Here is a 25,015-nt window from a genome sequence, read left to right as displayed (position 1 = left end):
TTCAAAACCTTGTTTAACCAAATATAACGGTCTAATAATAAACAATAACTCTTACCTTAATTTAGGGTAAGAGTTATTGTTTTCCTAATTATATACACCCAAACAGTAAAGTAAAAATCATGAAATTAGCCCTAAAGTAATAGAAACAAAATATCTTCGACACTAGCGATCAGTATTACCATTGACTATATATACCTGTAGGTATATATAGTCAATGGTAATACCAACATGAACTACTTGATACGGAAAACTAGCATCAAAATGTACAATAGGATGAGAAGTATACTTGTGTTGGTTAGTCTATGATAAAACGTATTCCTTTAAAGATTTATGACACAAATTGAAAACAAAAACTTAACAAAATTTTGACATACTGCATCTTCATGTTTGATAGCTTGGATTTAATATACTTGACTTCTTGAAAATACTGCTTTTGTCCGTTATGAGATCAAAACAATCTCGTCACACTATAAACATATATTTTTGACATTAGGTTATATGTTATTTTGTCCTTCTAATGACTCTCTAATTAGCAAGCACAACACAACAGTTCTAAACTGTCCGTAAACATCCCACATACTCAACTTGTAAAACCGCGCGCTTACTTTAGAACCAAATCTCTGCGAAAACAGCAAACGAGGTTCGGCAATGACAGAAATACTCTAAACATAAACAAACCATCCACCCATCTCTGTTTATTTATTTTGATTGAGTTTCTTTTGTCTGGGAAGCTGCCAATTTCGGATTTCGTCAAAATAAATTACGAGTGGACAGGTAGCGCTGCGTTCGGTATCTACCGGAACTATTCGCCAACAATCGGAAGTGTTCGGAAACGTTCGGAAGTAACTTCGCCAGGGTTCGCACCTCCACCGCTCCACCCAATCAGTCTGTTTTGCTAGTCTGGACTTTGCTGGACCACAATTGACCATTTTACACTGTTATCACTAATTTGTTATCACTGTCATTTTTACAATTTTTTACCCGGTGCTGTTCTTCCAATATTAACTTATTGTGATATCTCCGTACTATTTTCTAATAGTTTAGTTACCAAAATAAGTGTCTTATAGAATTTGTGTGATTTTCTTTCACTGCCGATTGTTTTTAAAAAAGGTAAGATTGTTATGTTATAGTGGTAATTTAATGCGTTTCACCGTTATGTATTTAGACATTTTCTTCTTTTTGTAACTTGACTGTTTAAACGAATAGTTTGCTTGATTAATGTTTTATAGCATTTAAAAGTAGGCATGTGTGGTTGTGGTGTTATCATAATATCTGGGTTAGGAGGGTAGTTGACGTTGTCTCTAGGGTGTGGGGGTGGTAGCGGACCAGCTGGTACAACTATTGACTCGCCCAGATGTTGATAAACCACGTTACCCTGGTTAGTTCAACAGCCTATTTAATAACTACGTATTGGCCAAATGAACGAAAAGATGTTGTATGCGTTGAAAAAGGGGTAAAATAGGTACACCAGCAAATCTAAACATTAAGCAAATTCCATTCACCTTGTCTGATTTTCACTGAAATATTTCCTTAAATTTGCCAAATTAATTCCCTACTTAAATAACAGGGTAAATGAGTACTTAGGTTTGCTGCTACAGAGGAGTAGTAAAGTGTTTAGTAAAATACGCTTAGAAGTCCTATAAAATAAATAAAATTTCCAAGTTTGATAAAAATATATCCAAAACAAGCAAACTACAACGATTTACATATTCCTCATAAGAATAACATGGGAATTTTAAATTTAAATTTTTTTTTAAATTTTATCTTTTGACAACGCTTCAATATACTAAACTATTTGCCTGTCTTAAGCTCTAACAAAATGAGTTAGAAAGCTACTGAAACATTTTATTTTTTGCTGTAAAGAATGAGTTTTACCCCATAAATCCCCTAAAACCTCGTTCTTATGGTCCTATCATTATGGTTCGCAAACTCGTATGAATAAATACAATTTTATACGTACAGTATGGGGAATTCGTTAAAAAGGCGACTTACATTATTTTATTCAGTAACTGAACAGTGATAGTTACAACCATCGAAGTATTGTGTTATATACTTCGATGGTTACAACATGCTGATTTGCTCAATAATCTTGTATTGTATACTATTATGTTGAATTTATTCGAAGTGCTTCAGCTTTGTTAAGACACCGTTTTGACAAATCAAGTACTGTGTTTAAGCACTTATATTGGAGTTATCTTGGAAAACAACAATAGGTGGAGAATAATATTGTTATAAACTCAATTCTCATGTAATAAAGTTTAAATGGATGTTAGTGATATTATTGTGAAATAGTTGTATTAATACCTTTTGGTGAGACAAAAAGCCCACTTCCCAAGGAAGAATCGGGTTGGTGAAATGATAAAAATTATAAAACGGGGATGAAATAAAATAAAAAAATATATAAGGTGAAGATTGCCGAACCCTATTTTCTCATTGTTAAGTAAAATAGGTGGGATAACTGTGGGAGGCACATTTTTCATAGGACTTATTAAGGGTTTCACATTAAGGGCCTTCTAAGGGTTGGCAATATATATATCTTGAATCCATATAACTAAAAGAAATCGTTCATTGCTTAAACCCCAGAACCAATATTTTTTTCTGATTTGGACTTTTTAGTATTGATGTACAAATTGAAATACATAGTTTGGTGCAAAAATCACACAACTGTGAAAACATGTTGGTTAACAAGGGGTTTCTGCAATAAACAATCCTTAATAGAAATTTGAATATATCAATTAAGTCTTAAATACCACAGATTAATATACCATGGCACAGAACATTTCTTGAACTTAAACGAGCGAATCTAATAGCCCTTCTATATAACAGGGATCAGTTCTCCAGTAGCATTATGAAAATTTAATTGGGATTGGTTATACAAGGGGGAAAGTGTACACGTAACTTTTCTGTTAATGTTAATTAGGATATTCAGCGAATTCTAATGTCCACAAAGGCATGATAACACAACGCCATTATTTGGTCTATTGATTTTATCCGTCGTGGTATTTAATTGAAATCCTTCTTAATTAGATTATTTTGTGCGTAAGCTGTTAGTAGTAAACACTGAAATGGTAGTAAACTGGTTTAGGTATTGTAGAAAATATTTTATTATTTTTTTTTTACATATCAACGGATATCCTCATTTTACAAACTGTACATACTTACACAATTTCTCTCGAATGACTTTAGTACAATGGAGTACAATATAAATTAAGACACGCTAAACACCTAAAATTGATGTTCATTGCTTATAATTTAACATCAAAGAAGGATAAGTTGTGAAAACCAATGAATATATTTGGATACAATAAATATAAATAATACCCAGATAAAATCATTCCATATAACTACAAAAACAAAAACAATAATACAAGAAATAACAAATTGACAATTTGAAACATTATATAATGGATGACTGCAACAATTGGAATTAAGTTTTCCCAAGACAAACACATTCAGTACTAAAACAACAACAACAATTACAAGAAAAAATACTAATGACATTTGAGTTTTCGTGTGTTGGAGTAAGGATTGTAGCTTTTTGTTTGCTATTATCACAGATTATACAGTAGACTTGTCAATTGTTTTCCTGTAGCAGCCATCCTAAATATTCGTTAAGCCTATAATGTTATTTAAATAAGGAGTAAATCTGACATGTACTCTGTAATCTATGGCGTTATGTAGGCTAGTGTTGTGTCTACTCCATATTTTTGGTAATATTGAGCTTCGTGTTTTGGTGTAGGGATCTTAATCCATGTTTGGAATTATGGTTTGTTTCTTCATTTTTTTATTTTTTATGTATGGGAGTTTGACCTTCATGCTTAAGATTAGGGACCGTTAGTTCATGTTTGGTGCGTAGAAGACTTAAGTACTTTTATGTGTGTGAATTTGACCATTATGTTAGAGACAATTAAGTTATACTGTACAGTCATACTGTCGACAATTAATCGATGAATTTGTTGATTTCATTATTTTACTATCCGAAATACCCAAATGACACCATTTAACTCGTGACGTCTTCTAGGATTACGAAAATGCACTTGTACAATAAAAACCTGAATTCTAAATAGAAGGTTTGCTTTTTGGGTTCGTCTGGTATGCGGACAGCGATCATCAGATATGGATTGTTTGAGATCTCGGAAATAGATTTTCGTATTTTACACAAGCCTAAAACGAAAGTTTCATATTTTCGGCTCTTACGCCTGGCATGCAGATACCATGTTTTGTTTAAGAATTTACAAATAAATTTTCGTATTTGAAACATGCTTGAAAATAAAAGGCTTGTGTTTGGATTAGAAAGTACTGGTATGCAGACAGTAACCATGGTCTGTTTCAGAACTCAGAAATAGATCTTCGTATTTGACACAATACCACTGAAGCCGCTCCAACTACTTTGTAAACAAACAGAGGACGCGTGTAGTGGCACGCGCGGGTAGTTACAGAGTTATAGCTGTAACTACCGCAGCTGGGTGTAACTACCAGCTGTAACTACTCGTCTGTAGCTTGCGGACGCTTTGTGCGGAATAGAGTAAACAAAAGTGCTAAACTGAGACAGGAAACACATAAATCCACATTGGTGGTTTCTGGACGTTGGGAATTTCGTAATAGTGTGAGCGCTAAGTTGTTCTTGCTCTAGTGATCAAAAATGTTTTAATTTATTTAAGTCGCGCGAAAATATTTCATTTTAACAGACAGCTGAGTCCGAGCTTTGATAATGTATACGCTACTGTGAAAAACTTCTCATTCCCATTGTTGTTACTAGTTTTACAATAAAATAACATATTCTATTTACTTTTGCACCCCTTTGTATAACGAAATTATCATGCAACAACTTTAATTGATGACCATACTAAGTTTTTGTAACACCTTTGGCGGGATTTTGCTTAACTTTAGGATCGAGTTTACGCTGATTTTACTAACAAATTTTAAACTTTTTACTAGTAAGAGATGTCAATGATAACATTTAAAATGCTAGTTACATTCCAATTTGAGACCAAATTTGTGTTACCAAGATGTCTCTTATTACTTCCCCGACCACGCTCCAATCGTTGCCTCTAGGATAGCGAGTGTATAAGAATCGGAAATTCATTACTTATGACATTTATAAATAGAGAATTGCTTCAATATAGAAATAGTTTTAAACATTATTCATTGAAAGTGTATTATGAGTTTTTCGATTATATACCGTTAACCTTACATTATATACATACACCTTATTATACACCTTACATTTCTTTTTGAAGGTCTTGACATTATTTATCGCCCCAAGCGTTTATTGGCGTACTTATTGGCAGCGAGTAAAATAACCACATGTCGGGAATGTGGTTCTCGTTTCATATTACTTGTGTAATTTTGGTGAAACTTAAGACCTCAGTGTTTTTGAATGAAACCTTTTTTAAAGACAAGGTAAAGGAATAGTGACAGTAGTGTTATGCAACGAGTCCGAGAAGAAGATCGCTTCAATCCTTGGAGTAGATAATGTGATGTTATTCAAAATATCTTATTACAAATTTAAAGCAGTGATTTCGAATTCCTAATAGCTTACTAATGTCAGGAGTAAGAACTCTAATAGCTCGATCGACTGAAGTGATTGACCTGCCAAATGGCCTGGAAGGAGGAGAATGTTACTAACATCCAAAACGCTCGGTCAATTTTGTTGCCGACAAATATAATCAATTGTGAAAATGTCAAAGAATTTTACCAGAATTTACCAACTCTCGGTAGATGGCGAAATTCATGTTGCTAATTCTCTATTTTATTTTAACATCGATTATTACAAAAAAACCAAAAGTGGCTTAACTTTGTTATCGATGTTGCTATCATCATGTTGCTACGGCTAAGCTTCATACCCTGTTGCAAAGCATCGAAAATATACTAGTTAAGATACAAATTTACGTTTTAAGATGAAATACGACAGTATCTATGCAGCTGCACAGGATCGTTCCCATGACGTAAGGCCGCGGGCCGCCACTCGGTCTGGCGTCACGTTACATCCTTGAGGGGGGGGGGGGGCTAGGGGGTTATATGATCCCCTACACTTGTCACTCACAGTGTTTGTGTATGTGGTCCAATTATACTGTGGCTACACTCGCGGGCAATCGTGGTGGAGTTTTGGCGGGAGTATCGACCGATTCGGCGGGAATCGCTGAAAAATTAGCAATGTGAACACTTTTAGTACGGCTGTATAGTAGGGGGTTATCCGATTCGGAGATATGATTTATCGGGTGGAAGAACTGTTGGGGTTTGACATTGTTGGATCTACAGCTGTGTGGGTTCCGAACCCCTAGGACACATATTATGTAATTAAACGAATTTAGTGTTTGGTGGGATTTTAACCTGGGACCTCATGTACAGAAGCCCTGCACTCCATTACGTGTACAACTACACCACTGTTCTAATCGACTATACGGATGTCAATATCTTGCAATCTCTGATAAGAAATTGAGCAATTCTTGGTTGTTTGTTTGAAGTCGAGTTATTTTTGTTTATGTAGATTTCGTGATAAAGCTAGTAGTGATTTCTAATTTCTATTTATAATCTAGATTCCATTCCATTCGATTTAAGGAAAAAAAAACTTTCTTAACATCTGGGATTTGAATTTATTGTATTTTGATCAATGTGTAGTTACCAAAATGTCAAACTAATCTTTTAAATTCTCCCCAAAACAAGAGAATACCATATAAATCAGCTTACTTCAATTAATTACAATCAAAATACAACAACACACGCTTGAGATCTTACTACAGGATGAGAAGTCTACTGGCTGTGTCCACAGTCATTTGTTTGTGTTTATCCTAGTGCGATGATTGTTGATGTGATAAATTTCTCTTCTGCTAGGATTGATGACAAACATGATACTGAGACATGATGATCTTGATGTGTGAAACTAGCTGGACAAGTCTATCGCCACGGCGAGTGTTTATTTGTCTGTTTCATAGACCGTGACAGGACAATTAATAAACAATGGATGTCACTGGATGGCCTTGGATTCCTCTGCTTCTTGTGCGACAGTCCTGCTCTTGGTCTATTTCATAATGTTTTATCACAAGAGACTAAAGTGACTGTTCATCATAATGCAGCGAAAACTGCTGTTTTATCGAATTTCCGTAGTAGCTGTTACCGTAGGAGGCACGGAAAAGACCTAGACCCATGACCGATTTACTTTTTCATTTTATTTTTATTTTCAAATTTTTATGTATGATTTAAAGTACCTTTTATTCTTACATCGTAAAAAACTTAAAAGAATCAACTGGTTCAAGAAGATCAATTGACAATTTTTCTGATTTTAAAATTCGTCTGCGAAGTGTGTCGTAGAAATAGCCCTTATAGTAAAAATAGCATGATATTGTTTTTTTATTACATTTTCAGAATTTGATATTTTTTATCTAATGAATTCATTACCTAGGGACACCCCCCTGGATTATACAACCATTCGGTATATTTCTACAACCCTACATGGCAAACTGAATCGTAATTCGAGCCCACGAAATTAATGGGGGTTTTAATTTTTAATCTCCTGACTCATTCGACACCTGTCCCTAATATAGGGGTGGTTTATTATTTACACCCCAACACTACAGTAGTTTGTACCCTGTGTGTACTATGGTGTTTGACGCGGGGATGGGGTTGGGAAGAGGGATGGGATGGGGATATTGATCCCATACCAGCGCGTGCCACGACCCCAACAGCTGTTTGGCCCAAACAATGTCTTCCATTAATAGTCTTGAGGGTAATTACCCAAAATATATTTGAGACGTGCATGCTTAGTGAAAAAACCCAGTCATATCACAAATTAAGACTAAGCATTTGTTTAAGTTACTTTGGAATAGTTTGTATTATTTTTAACTGAACGGGCAAAACCATGGTCTTATCGTCAACCTTTGTAAGATAGCATAAATACTCGTAATACGTAGTCCAAGGAGAAGTGACAAGACAAGATGGATCATCAATTCAATTTAAGACCAGAGTATTTTTTACTTAATTGGTCAACTAAAGAAAGTTGGAGATTTTAAGCTTTGATATTAAGAATAAAATAGACATTCCATCTATGGCCATGGCCTCCTCTACATGACCGCGGGGAGATAAAAGTGGCAACACCGCAGTCCCGGCCTACCGAAACAGCTGTTGCACTAATTCATAATGGAGCTTCTGCGCAATGTTTATGTTTACATGTCTGTTATAACTATGGCAATGGTGAGACGTTACCACACACCGCGCTTTGTACTTGAGGAGGCTATGATATGGACCATCCATAGCCAATTGTCTTATTCAAAATACTAACTTCCTAATGATCATTGCACAACGTGTTGTTGCTAAGAACTCACCAAACACGTTTTTACGCAGTGCTTATACAAATGTCAAGAATTTAAATGAGCAGACCGTACTACTGCCAAAATTGTGTTTTCTTTCTTAGCTAATGTCATATAATGTGCATATGGTTAAGGTTACAATAGTTTTTTTCCAGTTTTGTTTTATAAAAAAATCGTAATACAAAGAAAATAAGTGATTGATAAAAGCGCACTCTTCTAAAACTGGCGAGAACCTACACGCATGTGAATAGAATGTCTAGTTTGATCCATAGTCAAAGATAAGTTTAATTTGATTTGTTTTTATCCTTTATTATAAATACAAAAGTATTATAAATCACTTCGCTAAGCAACTATATACTGTCAGGGTTAGAACTTCTGATTTAATAAAATACAGGACCTCTGTCGGAGATTGGAGATTGCCGCAGTGTGTGACCTCTCCAGCTGATCCTCCCTCCCGCCAAAACTACCAACCCTTCCCGCGCTATGCTGCTCACCGACCTTAACTAATGATGTTATTGTTGTCTCCTGACTGACCTTTATAGGATGCTTTACATGAGAAGGCCATTTAAATCGCTTACACTCTTAACTTTTACTTATTTGTCCTGCGTTTGTGCTAGGTGTTAATTTAATCCATATTCTCTACTAAGGATCATTATTTGATGAACAATTAATTGTGAATAGTAAATTATTCTCCCTTAATTCTATGGGTGCAGTGAATTTAAGGGTATTTCTACCAGTTAAAAATATATATATTTTTTAACTTATCTCAGTCCTTATAAATTAAGTAGATGGGTGGTAATTGATGGTAAACTCACGGACGAACAATCGTTTTGACAAACAAAACAGACGTACAAACGAAAAAAATAGTTAAAGAATAATAATCGGCGATGGAGAGAAATGTCCCATCTTTGAAAAAGTACGAAAATTTAATTTCAATACATTAAGATTGGACGAGTATAAAACTGTAACAAATTAACTGTTTTCGGAGATGGTGATGAAAGTAAGGACTTTCAGGTACAGATCGTGCGTGGGTCATATCGGGTGAATACTTATGCTGTTAGGGAACCTAACCTATCAAATACAGAAACAGGGAAGGAGGTCCTCTCCTTCGCCCTCCTCAATCAGCTTCTCTCGTTTGCAGGCTTACCTCTTTCGAAAGGATTTAGCAAGATGTATGACCCTTCGAAGGGGGATGCACGGTCGACCGTGGAGCTAACCAGCGATCTTTACTGCGTTGTTAGCTACCGTAGGTGTATGGATATGAATAATTAATTCTATAAACTCATTAACACGTTCGCTACTGAGCGTCGCATATATGCGACGCCACGGTCATTGCCATAGACCGAGGTATACATTTGAATCTTACACATAGACCGGCTGTTACTTGGATAACAGTACACACAGACCACGGGTGAAAACCTGTAAACCACTTATCATTTACATTGTAATACGCTACAGTCTTGTTTGTAAATAAATAATTCTAGTTTTTTTGTATTTTTTTATAACCTTTTGTAATGTCGCATATTTGCGACGCCCGGTCTACAGCGAAGACAATAGTGAAAATTATCATAGTTTTCTTGAAATAGACTAACCCAAGTAGCAACACAATATTGTTAAAATGTTGAAATAATGTTGCTTAACATTGTCAACAATATTGTTCTGAGAATATTGTTTTAATGTTGAAGCAACATTTTCCCAACATTGATCAACGTTTTATGAAAATATTGTTTGATAATATTGATTAATGTTGAAAAAACATTATTTCAACATTAACACATTATTTTCCCAACATTGATCAACATTTATTGAAAACATTGTTGTCAATATTGAATAATGTTGAAATAATTTTTATTTCAACATTGAAACAACATTAATAAGATTGAAAACTGTTTATGGACTCAGCTCATCCAGAAAATCAAAATAAATATAAACTAGGCTTTTATTAAGTAATAAAGGGAATAAGGTTGATGCTAAAAACAAAATACTAAAATAAAAGTTCTACCCAAACGGGTAGAAACAAAAATATCTTCAATTTAAATTAGAACTATTTTCTTGTGCGCGCCATTAAAACGCGCGCGGATGGATCTATTAGCTACTGTAGCTAGCTAGCATCTAGCATGGTAGCATCCATCTTCTTCATATCATCTTCCATCATCGGCACTCGGCACGGCAGCTCCAGAGCATCTTTCATTTCAATCAATCATCTCTAGTCCTAGTCTCAATCTCGTAATTTTTATTTCACTTCACACCATGTTGCAATGATTGTATTTTTCCCTTTGCTTTGAGATTCTGATGTATAATAATACAATTATTTACGGCTGAATACAGTTTTTTAATGGTGGTCAACTTGAGATACCAGCTTCAAGGTAAGTGCATCTTGTTATCAAGTTAAGTTTTGCATTCATAGTTACATATTATCAAAGTAGGCTAGGCTTGCACTCTAGTCGTAACTTAATAGAGCCAAGCCTAATTTATTAAAATCTTTTAACCTACAAATGCAGTACCGACTGCTAAGATTGATTGTTAACACACAAATAAAATATGTAAGTGTGATAGTATGCAAGGCTATGTAGGCTAAATAAGTTAGGCCTATAAGGCTAATATTTATAAGCAAACAAAAAAATCTCATTTGAATGCTGAAAGAAAAAGTAAAACCTAGCCTAATCATTGAGATCATTGTGAATGCATTTGCCCAGAAAATTGAAGTTATAAGTTAATCATCTCCAAGGCTTGAATCATCTCTTATCTTTTTTACCTAACCTTAATTTAGACGAAAATGCGTTTTCCTGTTTTGCCATTGCAGTTTAACCTTTGACATATTTTAGCCTAGGATGTCAATATTATTTTACCTAAACTTATGTTACATAGGCTACCAAAGCCAATTTACAACTTCAAAGTAGGCTACAATTTAATTATCCTATGAATTGGTCAATAATTTGTAAATTTAAAATAGGCCTAGGCCTAACCTACATTAAGTTACCGTTGGCCTTTTTATAAGCGGAACAACTTCATAAGTTATTTAATCCCAAGAATAATTTTAATGCTAGGGCCTGCATTGATCGATTTTACTACACTAATTTCGACCTCTAAAGTAAAGTAGCTTAACCTACCATTAAAACTTACAACTACTTACAGTAGCCTTAACAGTTAAAAGTTAAGCTTATACTAAAATTATTTTAAAACTGAAAGATCAGTTGTTAACATTACCGTATCACTTTAGTTGGGTATCTGTGTTATTTTAGTTCATAGGTACCTAACTAACTTAGCCTTAACTTATTTAATTCGTTGGTAGCAGGCCTAACTTGTTCTGTACCGGTCAAGGTTGCTTTACTTTAACTTATAGGCTATTCTTGTGTTTGTTATGACTTAACTTAGTCACACTGCTTATGATTACGTTATGGCAGTAATTTGAACTTAACTCAAACAGTAACCAACCTGTACATTTTTGCTTGTCTCTTGCATACAAAAAGCACTTAAACACACATTCTTCACAGGCACGAGGCAGAATAACAATACCGGTACATATGTTATTTAAAACCTAAAAGAACTTTTATGCTAGGGCCTAAATTGATTTTACGATAGGCTCTACCTTAACCCTCCGAGTGTTATGTGTCGTAAAAGCGACTCATAACACACCCGCTGTGGTGTTATGTGTCGCTTTTGCGACTCACAAACACTGTTTACGGCGACGGCTCTGGGACTGGCTGAATCGGATTGAACTGGATCGAGTTAGGTATCATTTTTTTCAGCAGATTCAGAGCTTTCTCCTGATGTCTGTTTCTTCATTTTAGTTCCGAAAATATTGTAGCAGACAGCTGACGTGCGTATTTGTAAACAGCTTGGTTAACCTCGCACCGATGACTGATGTGTTTTATTACGTTTATCATTGTTTTAGTGTTAAAATCAAAAGTAGTGATATACGTGGCGCATTATAAGAAGATTTAAGTGATTTTGAAGGGCTGGTTGATGATCCTGAAGAAGTAGGTAGTGATATTGATGTAAATTATCAGCCAGATTCCTAGCTATGGTTAGGCTATGCATTCTTAGCTAAACGCTATGTACCGAAATCGGTTTTTTGCCCATAACTTAACTTATTTATTTTCAAATCTACTTCCTTATATTATTATATTTTTGGAATCCTCATAAAATTCTGAACAAAGTGGCTATTTTAAGATATTTGTAGACCGATAAATTATAACAACTTATTGAGCGCAAACATAATTTTTTTTTCATTTAGCCTATTTTATAATTTTTGAGAAATGTTAACTTAACCCTCCCAGTGTTACTTGACGAAAATTCGACAAGCAGCACACTTTGTGTAGTGTTACTTGTCGATTTTTCGACACGCAGACATCGTTTACGGCGAAGGCTCTATGACTGACTGAATCGGATTGAACTGGATCGAGTTAGGTATCGTTCTTTCCGTAATATTCTAAGCTTTCTCCAGAGGTCTGTCTCTAAGCGCTATTCATTTTAGTTCCGAAGATATTGTAGCAGACAGCTGACGTGCGTGTATTTGTAAACAGCTAGGTTCCCCCGGACCGATGACTGATGTGTTTTATTACGTTTATCATTGTTTTAGTGTTAAAAATCAAAAGTAGTGATATACGTGGTGCATTATAAGAAGATTTAAGTGGTTTTGAAGTGCTGGTTGATGATCCTGAAGAAGTAGGTAGTGATATTGATGTAAATTATCAGCCAGATTCCTAGCTATGGTTAGGCTATGCATTCTTAGCTAAACACTATGTACTGAAATCAGTTTTTTGCCCATAACTTATTTATTTGCAAATCTACTTCCTTATATTATTATATATTTGTAATCCTCATAAAATTTAGAAAGTGGCTATTTTCAAATATTTATAGGCCTATAATTTATACAATTTCATTGAGCGCGAACTTATTTTTTTTTTGAAAATTTTCAAAATTATATTTTTTTTACCTAAAAATTTTTTTTTTTTAAATGTTCCTTATGTTTTATATATAATATTGAAGCCCATGATTTTCCAAACAAAATGGTATATAGAACATTAGATTTAACATTGTTTTAAGCTTCTCAGATCCGTTTTAATAAAACCTTGCAAATGCGCCAAAAATAGGTGGACATTAAGGCCTAAACTATGGACACTTGGAGGGTTAACCCCACAAAAATTGTTGAAATTTTTTTTGTAATGTTTTATATGTTAGGGCCTACCTTGAAGCCCATAATTTTCCAAACAAAATGATATATAAAACAGTATAACTTACTTTACATTGTTTTTAAGTTTCTAAGATACATTTTAATAAAACCCTGCGATTGCGCAATAAATGGGCGAACATTAAGACCAAAAGTAGAGACACTTGGAGGGTTAAGTTACTAAGTTAATTTCAACCACTAACTTACCATTACAACTACAGTAGCCTAATATCAGTTTTATGTTAGACTAAAAAGATATTTTAAACTAAAATATCAGTCGTTAACATCATCACTTTACATTTCACTTTACATTAGTGTAGTTGGGTTTTGTTATTTTAGTTAATAGGTACAGTACCATTAAATTACTCTTTAATATTATAATAGCCTACCGCATTGTTTATGTTGAGTTTTTGTTTTCGTTAACCAAAACTAAGATCGTAAAATCATCAATAATAATGAATGTCTCTCTAGCAGGAAAGTACCCCTAACTAACTTACATTAATTTGTTGGTAGGCCTAACTTGTTCTGTTCCGATCAAGGTTTGCTGTACTTTATATAGGCTATTCTTATTTGTTTGTTTTAACTTAGTCACACTGCTTATGAATATGGCGCAGTAATTAAAGCCTAATTCAAACAGTAATCAACCTGTACATTTTTGCAGGTGTCTTAAGTTACATAAATACAAAAATCCCTTAACTTAAACTCTCTCATTCTTCACAGGCACGCAGGCATGTATAAAACCATGGGGCACGAGGTCAAAATAAAATCAGTAGACTCTACACAAGACTGACCAAGTTTCTAACATCCTTTGAAGCTACAGGTAATTGACCTTTTCAATTGATTTCCTCTGTCAGCTCAGCATGTTAGCCTAGATAGTTTTAAGAATGTGATGTATGCATGGTTGATTGTATTGTAAGGCCCTTTTACAGACTTAAAGATTTTTCAAAGCGGACTTTAGCTCTATTAATCTTGCATGATGTTTTTCTAAAATATAGCTATCAGTACTCTTATTTGGTTTTTAGTACAATGAACTTATTAACTTATTTTGCTTTAATGTATCATATTTTACTGTTGTATGACTGACTTGTGCTTTTCAAGCTTTCATGACAGTATCAATTGCATGTAATTGTCTAAATATTAATAATTGCTTTATATCATATTGTATGGCTAGGCCTATCGTTTGACTAGATTAATCAAATCACGAAACATGTATTAATAATCATAGGGAGTGTTGTGTCTGATGAGGCTACGTTGTAGGTAATCTCAGCCAAGATCGATTAGTAAAGTAGGCTAACCAGATGGTAAAAACTAGGTAGGCTATCAAGGTGAGCACTTTTTTGTCTAAAAACGCCATGTGATTTCGCAAACTGTCATAACCTAACCTAACTAACCAAACATGCTGTTAATGAAAAAATCAAATGAAGGTTTACTATCGAAAAAATTGTTCTGTTCATAAAATAAAATTATAACTTAAATGCCTCAAATTCTAAAAAAAGATGTACAGTTAAGAAGTAATCACATTCTAAGCAAAATCTTTGACAAAATGTTAGTGTCACCGGTGGGATTCGGTCTGATAAGTATTTGATTATGAGCCGAACACTATCCACTTCACCTCGAACACCGATGGCAGCACTTCGTACTGTCGCGGTACGGTAACAGTGTTCATTATATGTATTCATTCAACCATTAATCGATTGAATCGAGCCTATTTGGTCCGAAATAATATAAATACTTAGTATTTCGTTATTGAACCGATAGTACGTGGCGTTTTTGTACGCAAATTTGCTCACCCTCTTAAAAAGATTAAACAAATTTGATCATTTCACTAAAAAAAAAAAAAAAATAAAGTTAGATTCTCTCTGACACCTAATGTTTGAAGTACGGTAGCCAAGAAATATATTGACTACCGGTTTGAAAAATATATTGGTAGGCCTATATACGGTTTGATAAAATGGCAAAATACCCCCGCCGCAGCAAACCTGCCGTCTAAGCGAATTTCCATTTGTCCGAATTGATTTTCAATTGATCTATTTAAATAACATTGGGTTAAACGAGTACCTAGGTTTGCTGCTACAAGGAAACTAATAAAGTAGTGTGTTTTTAGTAAAATATTGATAGCTTACTATAAAATAAATAAATTTGCCAAGTTTGAACAAAATACAGGGTGATTGATATAAGTGTGCCAGCCGTTTTATTCGAAAACCATAAGAGATATCAAAATACCCCCGCCGCAGCAAACCTGCCGACTAAGCGAATTTCCATTTGAATTGATTTTCAGTTAAATATATTTTAATAACATTAAGTTTAACGAGTACCTAGGTTTGCTGCTACAAGGAAACTAATAAAGTGTGTTTTTGAGTAAAATATTGATAGCTTAGTACAAAATAAATAAATTTGCCAAGTTTGATCAAAATATATTCATAAACAAGCAAACTACAACATTTGACAATATTCTTCATAAGAATAACATGGGAATTTTAAATTTACAATTTTTTTAATTTTCTCCGATACTAATAATCGAACAAGAATACTTTTATATACTAAATTATTTGTTTTTTTCAGCTCTTTAAAAAGGTCTGAAGAGAAATCGGGAAATTTTGTGTTTTGAGGGTCAAAAGTGAGAAAAACCAATTTTTACCCCATAAAACCCCCCGTAAAGCCCCGTTCCCATGGTCCGATCGTGCTGGTTCGCGAACTCATTCAAGTTTATCCCACTTTACACCTTTAAACCAAATTTCATCAAAATCGGACAAAAATTACTCAAGTTATCGCGTTCACGGACGTATATATATATATATATAGGGTCAATCCATTTCAAATCATCCAGCAAAAAAAGAAAATGACACCCATGTTCTCAGATTCTAATGATTATTTTGTCATGTGTTCCTTTTGCTATTCTAATTATGAATACCAAATTTTATTTTGATATCTTGAATACTTTTTTAGTTATGAATTTTCAAAAATTGCTAAAAATAAGCGTTTTCCCGTTTCCGCTGATTATTGGGATTACGAAATTGTTTTGGTAAAAAAATCATTACTCAGTCAGTATTTATCATATCACAATGGGACTTTCACTAAAATGTTCAGAAAATCTTGTAGAATTAAGGAAAAATATGTTTATGGGGGTGGTCATTTTATGTTCCAGTCAGTAATCCATCCAACTTTAATTTTGGTCTAATCTTTAGCAAAAAACACGAAATTTTGAAAAATTGATGAAATTTATAGGCACTATGTAAACCAAAGGTATTTTATCATATTTATATTCCTAAGGACATATACTAACAGGTTCTTAAAGAAAAACACTGGGATTTTCACTGCCTTTTAGTTTGTACCTCAATAAACAGAAAAATATAATTTTCATAAAAAAGGCAGAGTGCGGACAGTTAAACCTGTACTAAGAATCAATAGCTACTTCAGAAAGTGTTATTAAAAAAATTATCAAGACCCATTTATAATAAAGTAGAATTATAATTTTGAAAGGCAATAAAACTGAAGTTTAAAAGCACTGGCCCAAATTGGTAGGCCTACAATGTCAAGCTTAGTACAAAAAAGACGCTTGAAAAAATATGTACAGTATTAAGAAAATATGAAAACTTCTTACCACTAATCCTTAATGAATAAAATTTTTGGAGATACTCAATCTGCTTTTTACATGAAGCACTTAATTTTGTACTTGGTTTTTTGTCAACATGTTTTGGCACTGTTGTTCAATTAAATCCATTTCTTTTTTCGGGAAATAATACATTTAGTCAGGTTGGGTAGCAGGAAAATATTTCAGTTCTGGCAGAGAGGCTGCAATTTTAGTTGGTTATAGTATACAAGTTTCTGAATCTAAAACCGCCCAGACCTTTTTATTATTTTAAATTAATTATTTTTGGCCTGGGTTGAAAATGGTCAAGTCATTTCAAAATGGCGGCTGTTCAAAACTAAAAAAATTATTAGGAAAATAATTGTGAATTGTTTTATACAGGGTGAGTTTTAAATGAGTCCCCCCCCCTACTTTTTTATACATTTCTTAAGATATCAACTCCGAACCACGTCAGATCATTGTAGAGTAGCAAGTGCTTCATTTTGACTGGGTTTAAATTTTTGGCCGCTATCTTGGATCCGCCATATTGGATACGAAGTTATTTTTTAAAATGTAAAGGTAGGGTTGTGACCCACCGTTTCAAACAAGACTTTTACGCTGAATACGATGCTGCAATTCGTTTAAAAAAATGGTGATCCATTCTAAAGTAATGAGAACTTTTTATAAATTTATTTTTAGTCCATTATAACATTGTGCATTTACAAACTAAGGTCATAATCTCAAAATAGTGCTAGATAAAGATAAGTGGACACCACCATTCATTGTTGACCTATTTTCACTTGGTTATGACGGATGTATTTTTTTCAGCCGCCATCTTGGATCCGCCATATTGAAATGAGATCAATTATTTTATAAGTTTTTTGTTATCAAGCTTTCTTGATAAAATATTACAATTATTTTGATTTAAAATGTCAATATTTCAAAAACCAAATATGACAATGAAAAACGGATTGCGGCATTGAATTCAGCATAAAAAAAGTAGTTTAAAATGATGGGTCACAACACCACCTTCATATTTAAAATAATTAATTTAAAATAATAAAAAGGTCTGGGCGGTTTTAGATTCAGAAACTTGTATACTATAACCACCTAAAATTGCAGCCTCTCTGCCAGAACTGAAATATTTTCCTGCTACCCAACCTGACTAAATGTATTATTTCCCGAAAAAAGAAATGGATTTAATTGAAAAACAGTGCCAAAACATGTTGACAAAAAACCAAGTACCAAATTTAGTGCTTCATGTAAAAAGCAGATTGAGTATCTCCAAAAATTGTATTCATTAAGGATTAGTGTTAAGAAGTTTTCATATTTTCTTAATACTGTACATATTTTTTCAAGCGTCTTTTTTGTACTAAGCTTGACATTGTAGGCCTACCAATTTGGGTCAGTGCTTTTAAACTTCAGTTTTATTGCCTTTCAAAATTATAATTCTACTTTATTATAAATGGGTCTTGATAATTTTTTTAATAACACTTTCTGAAGTAGCTATTGATTCTTAGTACAGGTTTAACTGTCCGCACTCTGCCTTTTTTATGAAAATTATATTTTTCTGTTTATTGAGGTACAAACTAAAAGGCAGTGAAAATCCCAGTGTTTTTCTTTAAGAACCTGTTAGTATATGTCCTTAGGAATATAAATATGATAAAATACCTTTGGTTTACATAGTGCCTATAATTTTCATCAATTTTTCAAAATTTCGTGTTTTTTGCTAAAGATTAGACCAAAATTAAAGTTGGATGGATTACTGACTGGAACATAAAATGACCACCCCCATAAACATATTTTTCCTTAATTCTACAAGATTTTCTGAACATTTTAATGAAAGTCCCATTGTGATATGATAAATAGTGACTGAGTAATGATTTTTTTACCAAAACAATTTCGTACTCCCAATAATCAGCGGAAACGGGAAAACGCTTATTTTTAGCAATTTTTGAAAATTCATAACTAAAAAAGTATTCAAGATATCAAAATGAAATTTGGTATTCATAATTAGAATAGCAAAAGGAACACATGAAAAAAAAAATCATTAGAATCTGAGATCATGGGTGTCATGCCCTGGATGACTTGATATGGATTGACCCTAATATATATATATATAAGTCTATATATATATACATATATAAAAATTTGAACGAATGGTGTTTTTGGCCTCTGGGGACATCAAAATGAAAAAGTAAATCGGTCCCGGGTCTAGGTCTTACCATGCCACCTACGGTAATAGCTACTTCCCTATAGGGAAATTCGCTAAAAAGTTAAATGGTAAGTGCCTTGGATTTTTTATTAAAAAAATTGTAGTCGAGTCAAAAAAATTATTTTAGCCGCCATTTTTCCAATATGGCCGCCAACTTTGATTTTTCTTATGGAACACCCTGTATTTTATTATGTATTCCGGTAGAAAATGTGATTTTAAGACGATTTCATTCTTGTAATTTTTTTCATAAACCTAACCGCTTCAAAGATAATAATGGTTTAAAGTTGTGAAATTTTCAATAATTTTCGAATAAAACAGCTGGCATGCTTGCTTAGGCCTTTATTGAAACTTTCTCATGCCAAAATTTCAAAACTTAAACCATCATTATCTTTGAAACGGATAGGTTTATGAAAAAAATAACAAGAATAAAATTGTCTTAAAATTACATTTTCTACCGGAAAACATCATAAAATACAGGGTGTTCCGTAAGAAAAATCAAAGCTGGCGGCCGTATTGGAAAAATGGCGGCTAAAATAATTTTTTCGACTTGACTACAATTTTTTAAATAAAAAATCCAAGGCACTTACCATTTAACTTTTTTTGATATCTCTTATAGTTTTCGAATAAAACGGCTGGCACACTTATATCAATCACCCTGTATATCCATAAAGAAGCAAACTACAACATTTTACAATATTCTCCATAAGAATAACGTGGGAATTTTAAATTTACCATTTTTTTAGTTTTCTCCGTAACCAATAACCGTACAAAAACACTTTGATATACTGAATTGTTTGTTTTTTTAAGCTCTTTAAGAAGGTTTAGAGAAAAATTGCGAAATTTCGTGTTTTGAGGGTAAGAAGTGAGAAAACCCAATTTTTACCCCATAAAACCCCCCATAAAACCCTGTTCCCATGGTCCGATCATGCTGGATCGCGAACTCATTCAAGTTTATCCCGCCTTACACCTTCAAACCAAATTTCATCAAAATCGGATAAAAACTACTCAAGTTATCGTGTTCACGGACACATATATATATATATAAAAATCTATATATATATATATATATAGGCTATACCTATATATATATACATATATAAAAATTTGAACGAATGGTGTTTTTGGCCTCTGGGGACATTAAAATGAAAAAGTAAATCGGTCCCGGGCCTAAGTCTTACCATGAGACCTACGGTAATAGCTACTTCCCTATAGGGAAATTCGCTAAAATAGCTTTTGGTTTTGTTGTATGTTTAGGAAATCGTTCCTCGAATGACTAATTTTACAACAGCCTACCGCATTGTTTATGTTGAGTTTTTGTTTTCATTAACTAAAAATAAGGCAATAAATAGCAATATTTAAATATTTCTAGATAATTTGAAGCTTGTATAAGAGTAAATAAATAAGCCTTTATACTCTCTTCTGACTCTATCTCTGCCTAACTAAATTTTTTAATACATGCCTTTCATACATAATATAGGTTAATATAGGTCTTGTATTATATTTGGCTATTAATACAAGTAGGCCCTCCTATTCAACAATTTAGTCAATGGTAATATGCAAAAATTTTTTGACAGTGGAGAAAATAGTGGAAAAGGGAGTATTTAAATTACAGACCTTGCAAACCATTAACAATCTCCGAGGCTACGTTTAACCTTAAAATAGTTATTTTAAAGTGGGCCAGGGCCATGAGGCACAATTTTTATTTCAGCTGCGGTTTTCAATACGGACGAAATGAGAACATTCTATTGGCTGTCACGGTCTGACGTCACTCTCTTCTCTTGAGAGAACACCATTAGCGCAACGATACGAAGTTCAACTATCGATGTTGTGTAGTGGATAGAGTACTCAAACGATGTCTAAGAGTTATCCAGTTTGAATCCCTCCAGTGACACTAACTTTTTGTTAAAGATTTTGCTTAGAATGTGATTACTTCATTTTTTGTTAGAAATTGAGGCATTTATAATTTTATTTTATGAACAGAACAATTTTTTCGAATAGGTAGTAAACCTTCATTAGATTTTTATCTTATATCTCTTTTTATATTATTAGCAAGTTTGGTTAGTTATGTTAGTTTATGACGGTTAGGTTTTATATTTTTTTTTTCATTTTTTTACTCTCATTTCGTCCACAATGAAACCGCAGTATTAGCTGAAATAAAAATTGTGAGAGCGTGGAACATAGATCAAACATGCCTGATGTACTTCATAAGCTCTATCCAACCCTCAACAACATGAAATAGCAGCTGTTCTTGTTCTATACTTTCAGATACTCCCAATTCCCATGCAAAATAAACTTGACACAAAGACTTTTTTTTAGGAAAGGGAAGGATGCCGCTACAGTCGAAGAGAATCGGGCCTATGGAGATGTCAGCGAAGATATAAACACTTTTCAACAATCACTAGGCCTATACATTGAGCCTGCAGTTATTAATTTTTAAATCTTGAAAGTGATTTACTTTTGTTTACAGATTTGATATATTATAAGAATATTTTGTTCGCTTGGTTTTTTGGTCTCTTTTACTTTTGTGATTTGACCTTCTATAAAAAATGTATATTTTGGGCTTTGTGAAAGAATAAACAAAATATTTTTAAATTGTGACGTTATATTTTACCTTTTTCTTGAAATAAATATACATAACTTATGTCAACAATATTCCACAGAAATACTTTTTGCAGATTTTATGAAATAGCATAGCCTACTGTTATTCAAGAATAAAATAATATATTAATAATAGTTTTGTCAGTCAATAGAGTATTACCTAAAATGAGTTTTTTTTTGTTTTGACATTTTTATTATGCATTTATGCAGGCCGAAGTATTTTGAATACTTAGATTGTTTAACAATTATTTTGTGAATTTTTTAAAATATTAGCTTAATATTGACAGGATAATACAGCCGATACAAAAATACTTAAACAATGTTGTAAAAACAATAATCAAAATACTGTTAATGTTAACAAAATATTGTTAATTGATAATTTCTAAATTTTTTTCAAAATTGTCTTAATATTGGCTTAATATTTCCATATAACATTGAAACAACGTTGAAAAATATTAAGACAACATTGTCAAGACAATGTATTTTGTTTCACGAAAACGTTGTAACAATATTGTTACCACATTGATCAATATTTGGGCAATATTGAATGAATGTTGTTTAAATGTTGAAAACAACATTGAAACAACGTTGAAAAATATTAAGACAACATTGTCAAGACAATGTATTTTGTTTCACGAAAACGTTGTAACAATATTGTTACCACATTGATCAATATTTGGGCAATATTGAATGAATGTTGTTTAAATGTTGAAAACAACATTGAAACAACGTTGAAAAATATTAAGACAACATTGTCAAGACAATGTATTTTGTTTCACGAAAACGTTGTAACAATATTGTTACCACGTTGATCAATATTGGGGCAATATTAAATTAATGTTGATTAAATGTTGACAACAACATTGAAACAACATTGTTATGCTACTTGGGAAACGTCGCATATATGCGACAGTTCATTTTTTGTGTTTTAAGGTGAAAGTAAGTAAAAAAATAAACAGATTATTCAAGAACAGTTTATAACTGAACAAATATAAAAGCTACATAGGATGTTGCAGCATACATACTGCATACGTACATACAGTGATGCAGAAAAGTAAAGACCAGTTTTTCCAACTATTATATGACGTCACCAATCATCATATCCACAGACCAAGCGACGCAGTTGTGCGTCAGACATCTCTGTAGACCACTGCAGGGAATTCAGTGCCTTCAAATAGACCACTACAAAGATATAAGCATTTTAATAACATTAGAACCCCGACGCAAATATGCGTCGGCAGTCTATTTTATTGTGACTAGCCGTCGCATATATGCGACGGCAGTCTATGGGTGGAAACCGGCCGTCGCATATGTGCGTCGCTGGTCCATGTGAATGGAAAATTTCGTACTATTGCAGTAGCGAACGTGTTAAATCGGTTTCTACAACACCATCACAGCATAGTGTGTATTTTTACGAAGATGAGTGATGAATAAAACAAACTGTAGCTTGTTACTAAGATCAGATGTTTCTTTAGTAAGGTCAATGTAACAGCCCAAATATCAAGAACAGTTGGGTCTGGTTTGGACATGATAAATCTTCTGAGACTCCAGAAGAAGACACTTGGAATTGTAACATCTAGCAAAGTTGACGCCCTGTAGATCTCTTTTCGTGCGTCTGGGAGCTATGAAATTTTAGCCAGTACGTCTTCAACAGTGTTGTACACGTCATGAAAAACTTAGATGATTTCAGCTTCAGAGGTGGCCTTCACTAGAAGCATAGATTAAACATACTCCATGTTTAATCTATGCTAGAAGCCTGCCAGTTGAGGCGTTCGTAGCGCACATTTCTCAGGGAATCTTTTGAAACCCCCGACTCAGTTTGTACATCATGATCCACCGCCTTGTATATCGTGTAAATAGTCTTAATGTTTTAAATTTTTTTTTATAACGCAATCTATCCAGCCAGCTATGGCTGGGCAACGACGAAGAGCCGGTAAAGGTAAAGGTGTAGATCTCTTTCAGGGCCGTTTTATACCAACTACTTTCTGGATACTAGGCGAGCACTAGTGCAATTTTCAGCCATACAGCTATTGTAAAATAATGTAATAAAAATATGCAAAATTTGAGGGTTTTATTCGTTTTTCAATAACATCCACCCTTCTAAACTTGGCAAAGTAATTAAATTTACAAAACTAATTTATTCACTAAATACGATATATTGGGGAAGTGCGCACTGTATATCATAATGATTCTTCAGAAGACCACCCTTTACCACCTTATGTTTGGCATAGGTAGGCTTGACAAGTGTTTGTTGGCGTTTGACGGTGAACAAACAACAAACACGCGGCCAACAACTCCGGCGCCAAACAAACAGAACCTCCAGCCTACAGCCACCACTCACTTTGAAGTCTCGGCCTTTGTTGCCCCTCCCCTACCCATGGCACCCCCGTCAGTGACGTCATATCTAAATTGGAATAATCTCTCCCCTCAGATGACGGGACAAAGAACAGAATGGCTGATCGATGCGGTCTTGCTTCGCTATTTTTCGGTTTGCAGTTCGAAAGAAAAAGTGTAATTTACTGACTAGTCAAAAATTTAGGTTTCCAAATAAAATTTGTTAAAATTTTAAACGTCTGCTTAAAAAAGTGTTGTACAGTACTTTTTTCTGTAAGTGCAATTGGATGAGGATGAAGAGAATAATGTGGTTGTTACTTGTTTAAATATATTGAAGAAAAAGTGAAACCCCCTTATTACATTATGGAACCAAAGATCGTAAATCGTTTATTTTACTAATTGGTTAACTCTATTGATAGATGTAGAAATCGGATTCTATTGCCTTGTTAAGGCTGTAGTGATTGAAAAAAAAAATCAAACGATTATCTCCTCTTGCAGTCATACAGTGTTGACATGACATGTTTTTATGTTACAGGGTAGAACATGCAGAGGTGTCCCTACCTGCACGAGATGAAGGAACGTTTGTTGAACCAAGGAAACGCAGACTCCCTACTGCTGGAGGCCATGGACAAGGAGATACTGGAGGTGCATACGGAGGCTGCCGTCGGGACCATCGTCAAGGTACGGGTCATCAAACATCTGGGTCGAATAGTCTTAGTAACCAAGTGGTTAAGTGCTAGATTTCAAATCTGAAGGCTGTTGGTTCATTCGAATCTGTACCCATATGCATAGTCTCCTGTACAAGGCCGCGGCGTGAGTGT

General features: G+C 33.7%; 1 protein-coding gene across 4 annotated transcripts in view; it reads left to right on the top strand.

Annotated features, from left to right (window-relative positions):
• LOC128988519 (proton channel OtopLc-like) overlaps positions 1-25,015 on the top strand; it is a 72,853-nt gene that overhangs the window by 7,489 nt on the left and 40,349 nt on the right. For 3 of the 4 annotated variants that reach the window (XM_054409888.1, XM_054409887.1, XM_054409893.1), the window contains exon 2: positions 24,730-24,875. In XM_054409888.1, the coding sequence (XP_054265863.1) occupies positions 24,738-24,875 (138 nt within the window). In that variant the 5' untranslated portion in view covers positions 24,730-24,737. Of the gene's footprint in view, positions 1-895; positions 1,111-24,729; positions 24,876-25,015 lie in introns of those variants that run through there. The other variant, XM_054409889.1, reaches the window with a different exon arrangement.

The sequence above is a fragment of the Macrosteles quadrilineatus genome, unplaced genomic scaffold (assembly GCF_028750875.1).
Source record: "Macrosteles quadrilineatus isolate MER2022 unplaced genomic scaffold, UCM_ALF_1.0 Scaffold_3__2_contigs__length_128488019, whole genome shotgun sequence".
NCBI classification, from domain to species: domain Eukaryota; kingdom Metazoa; phylum Arthropoda; class Insecta; order Hemiptera; family Cicadellidae; genus Macrosteles; species Macrosteles quadrilineatus.
This window is presented reverse-complemented; position numbering and strand designations above follow the sequence as displayed.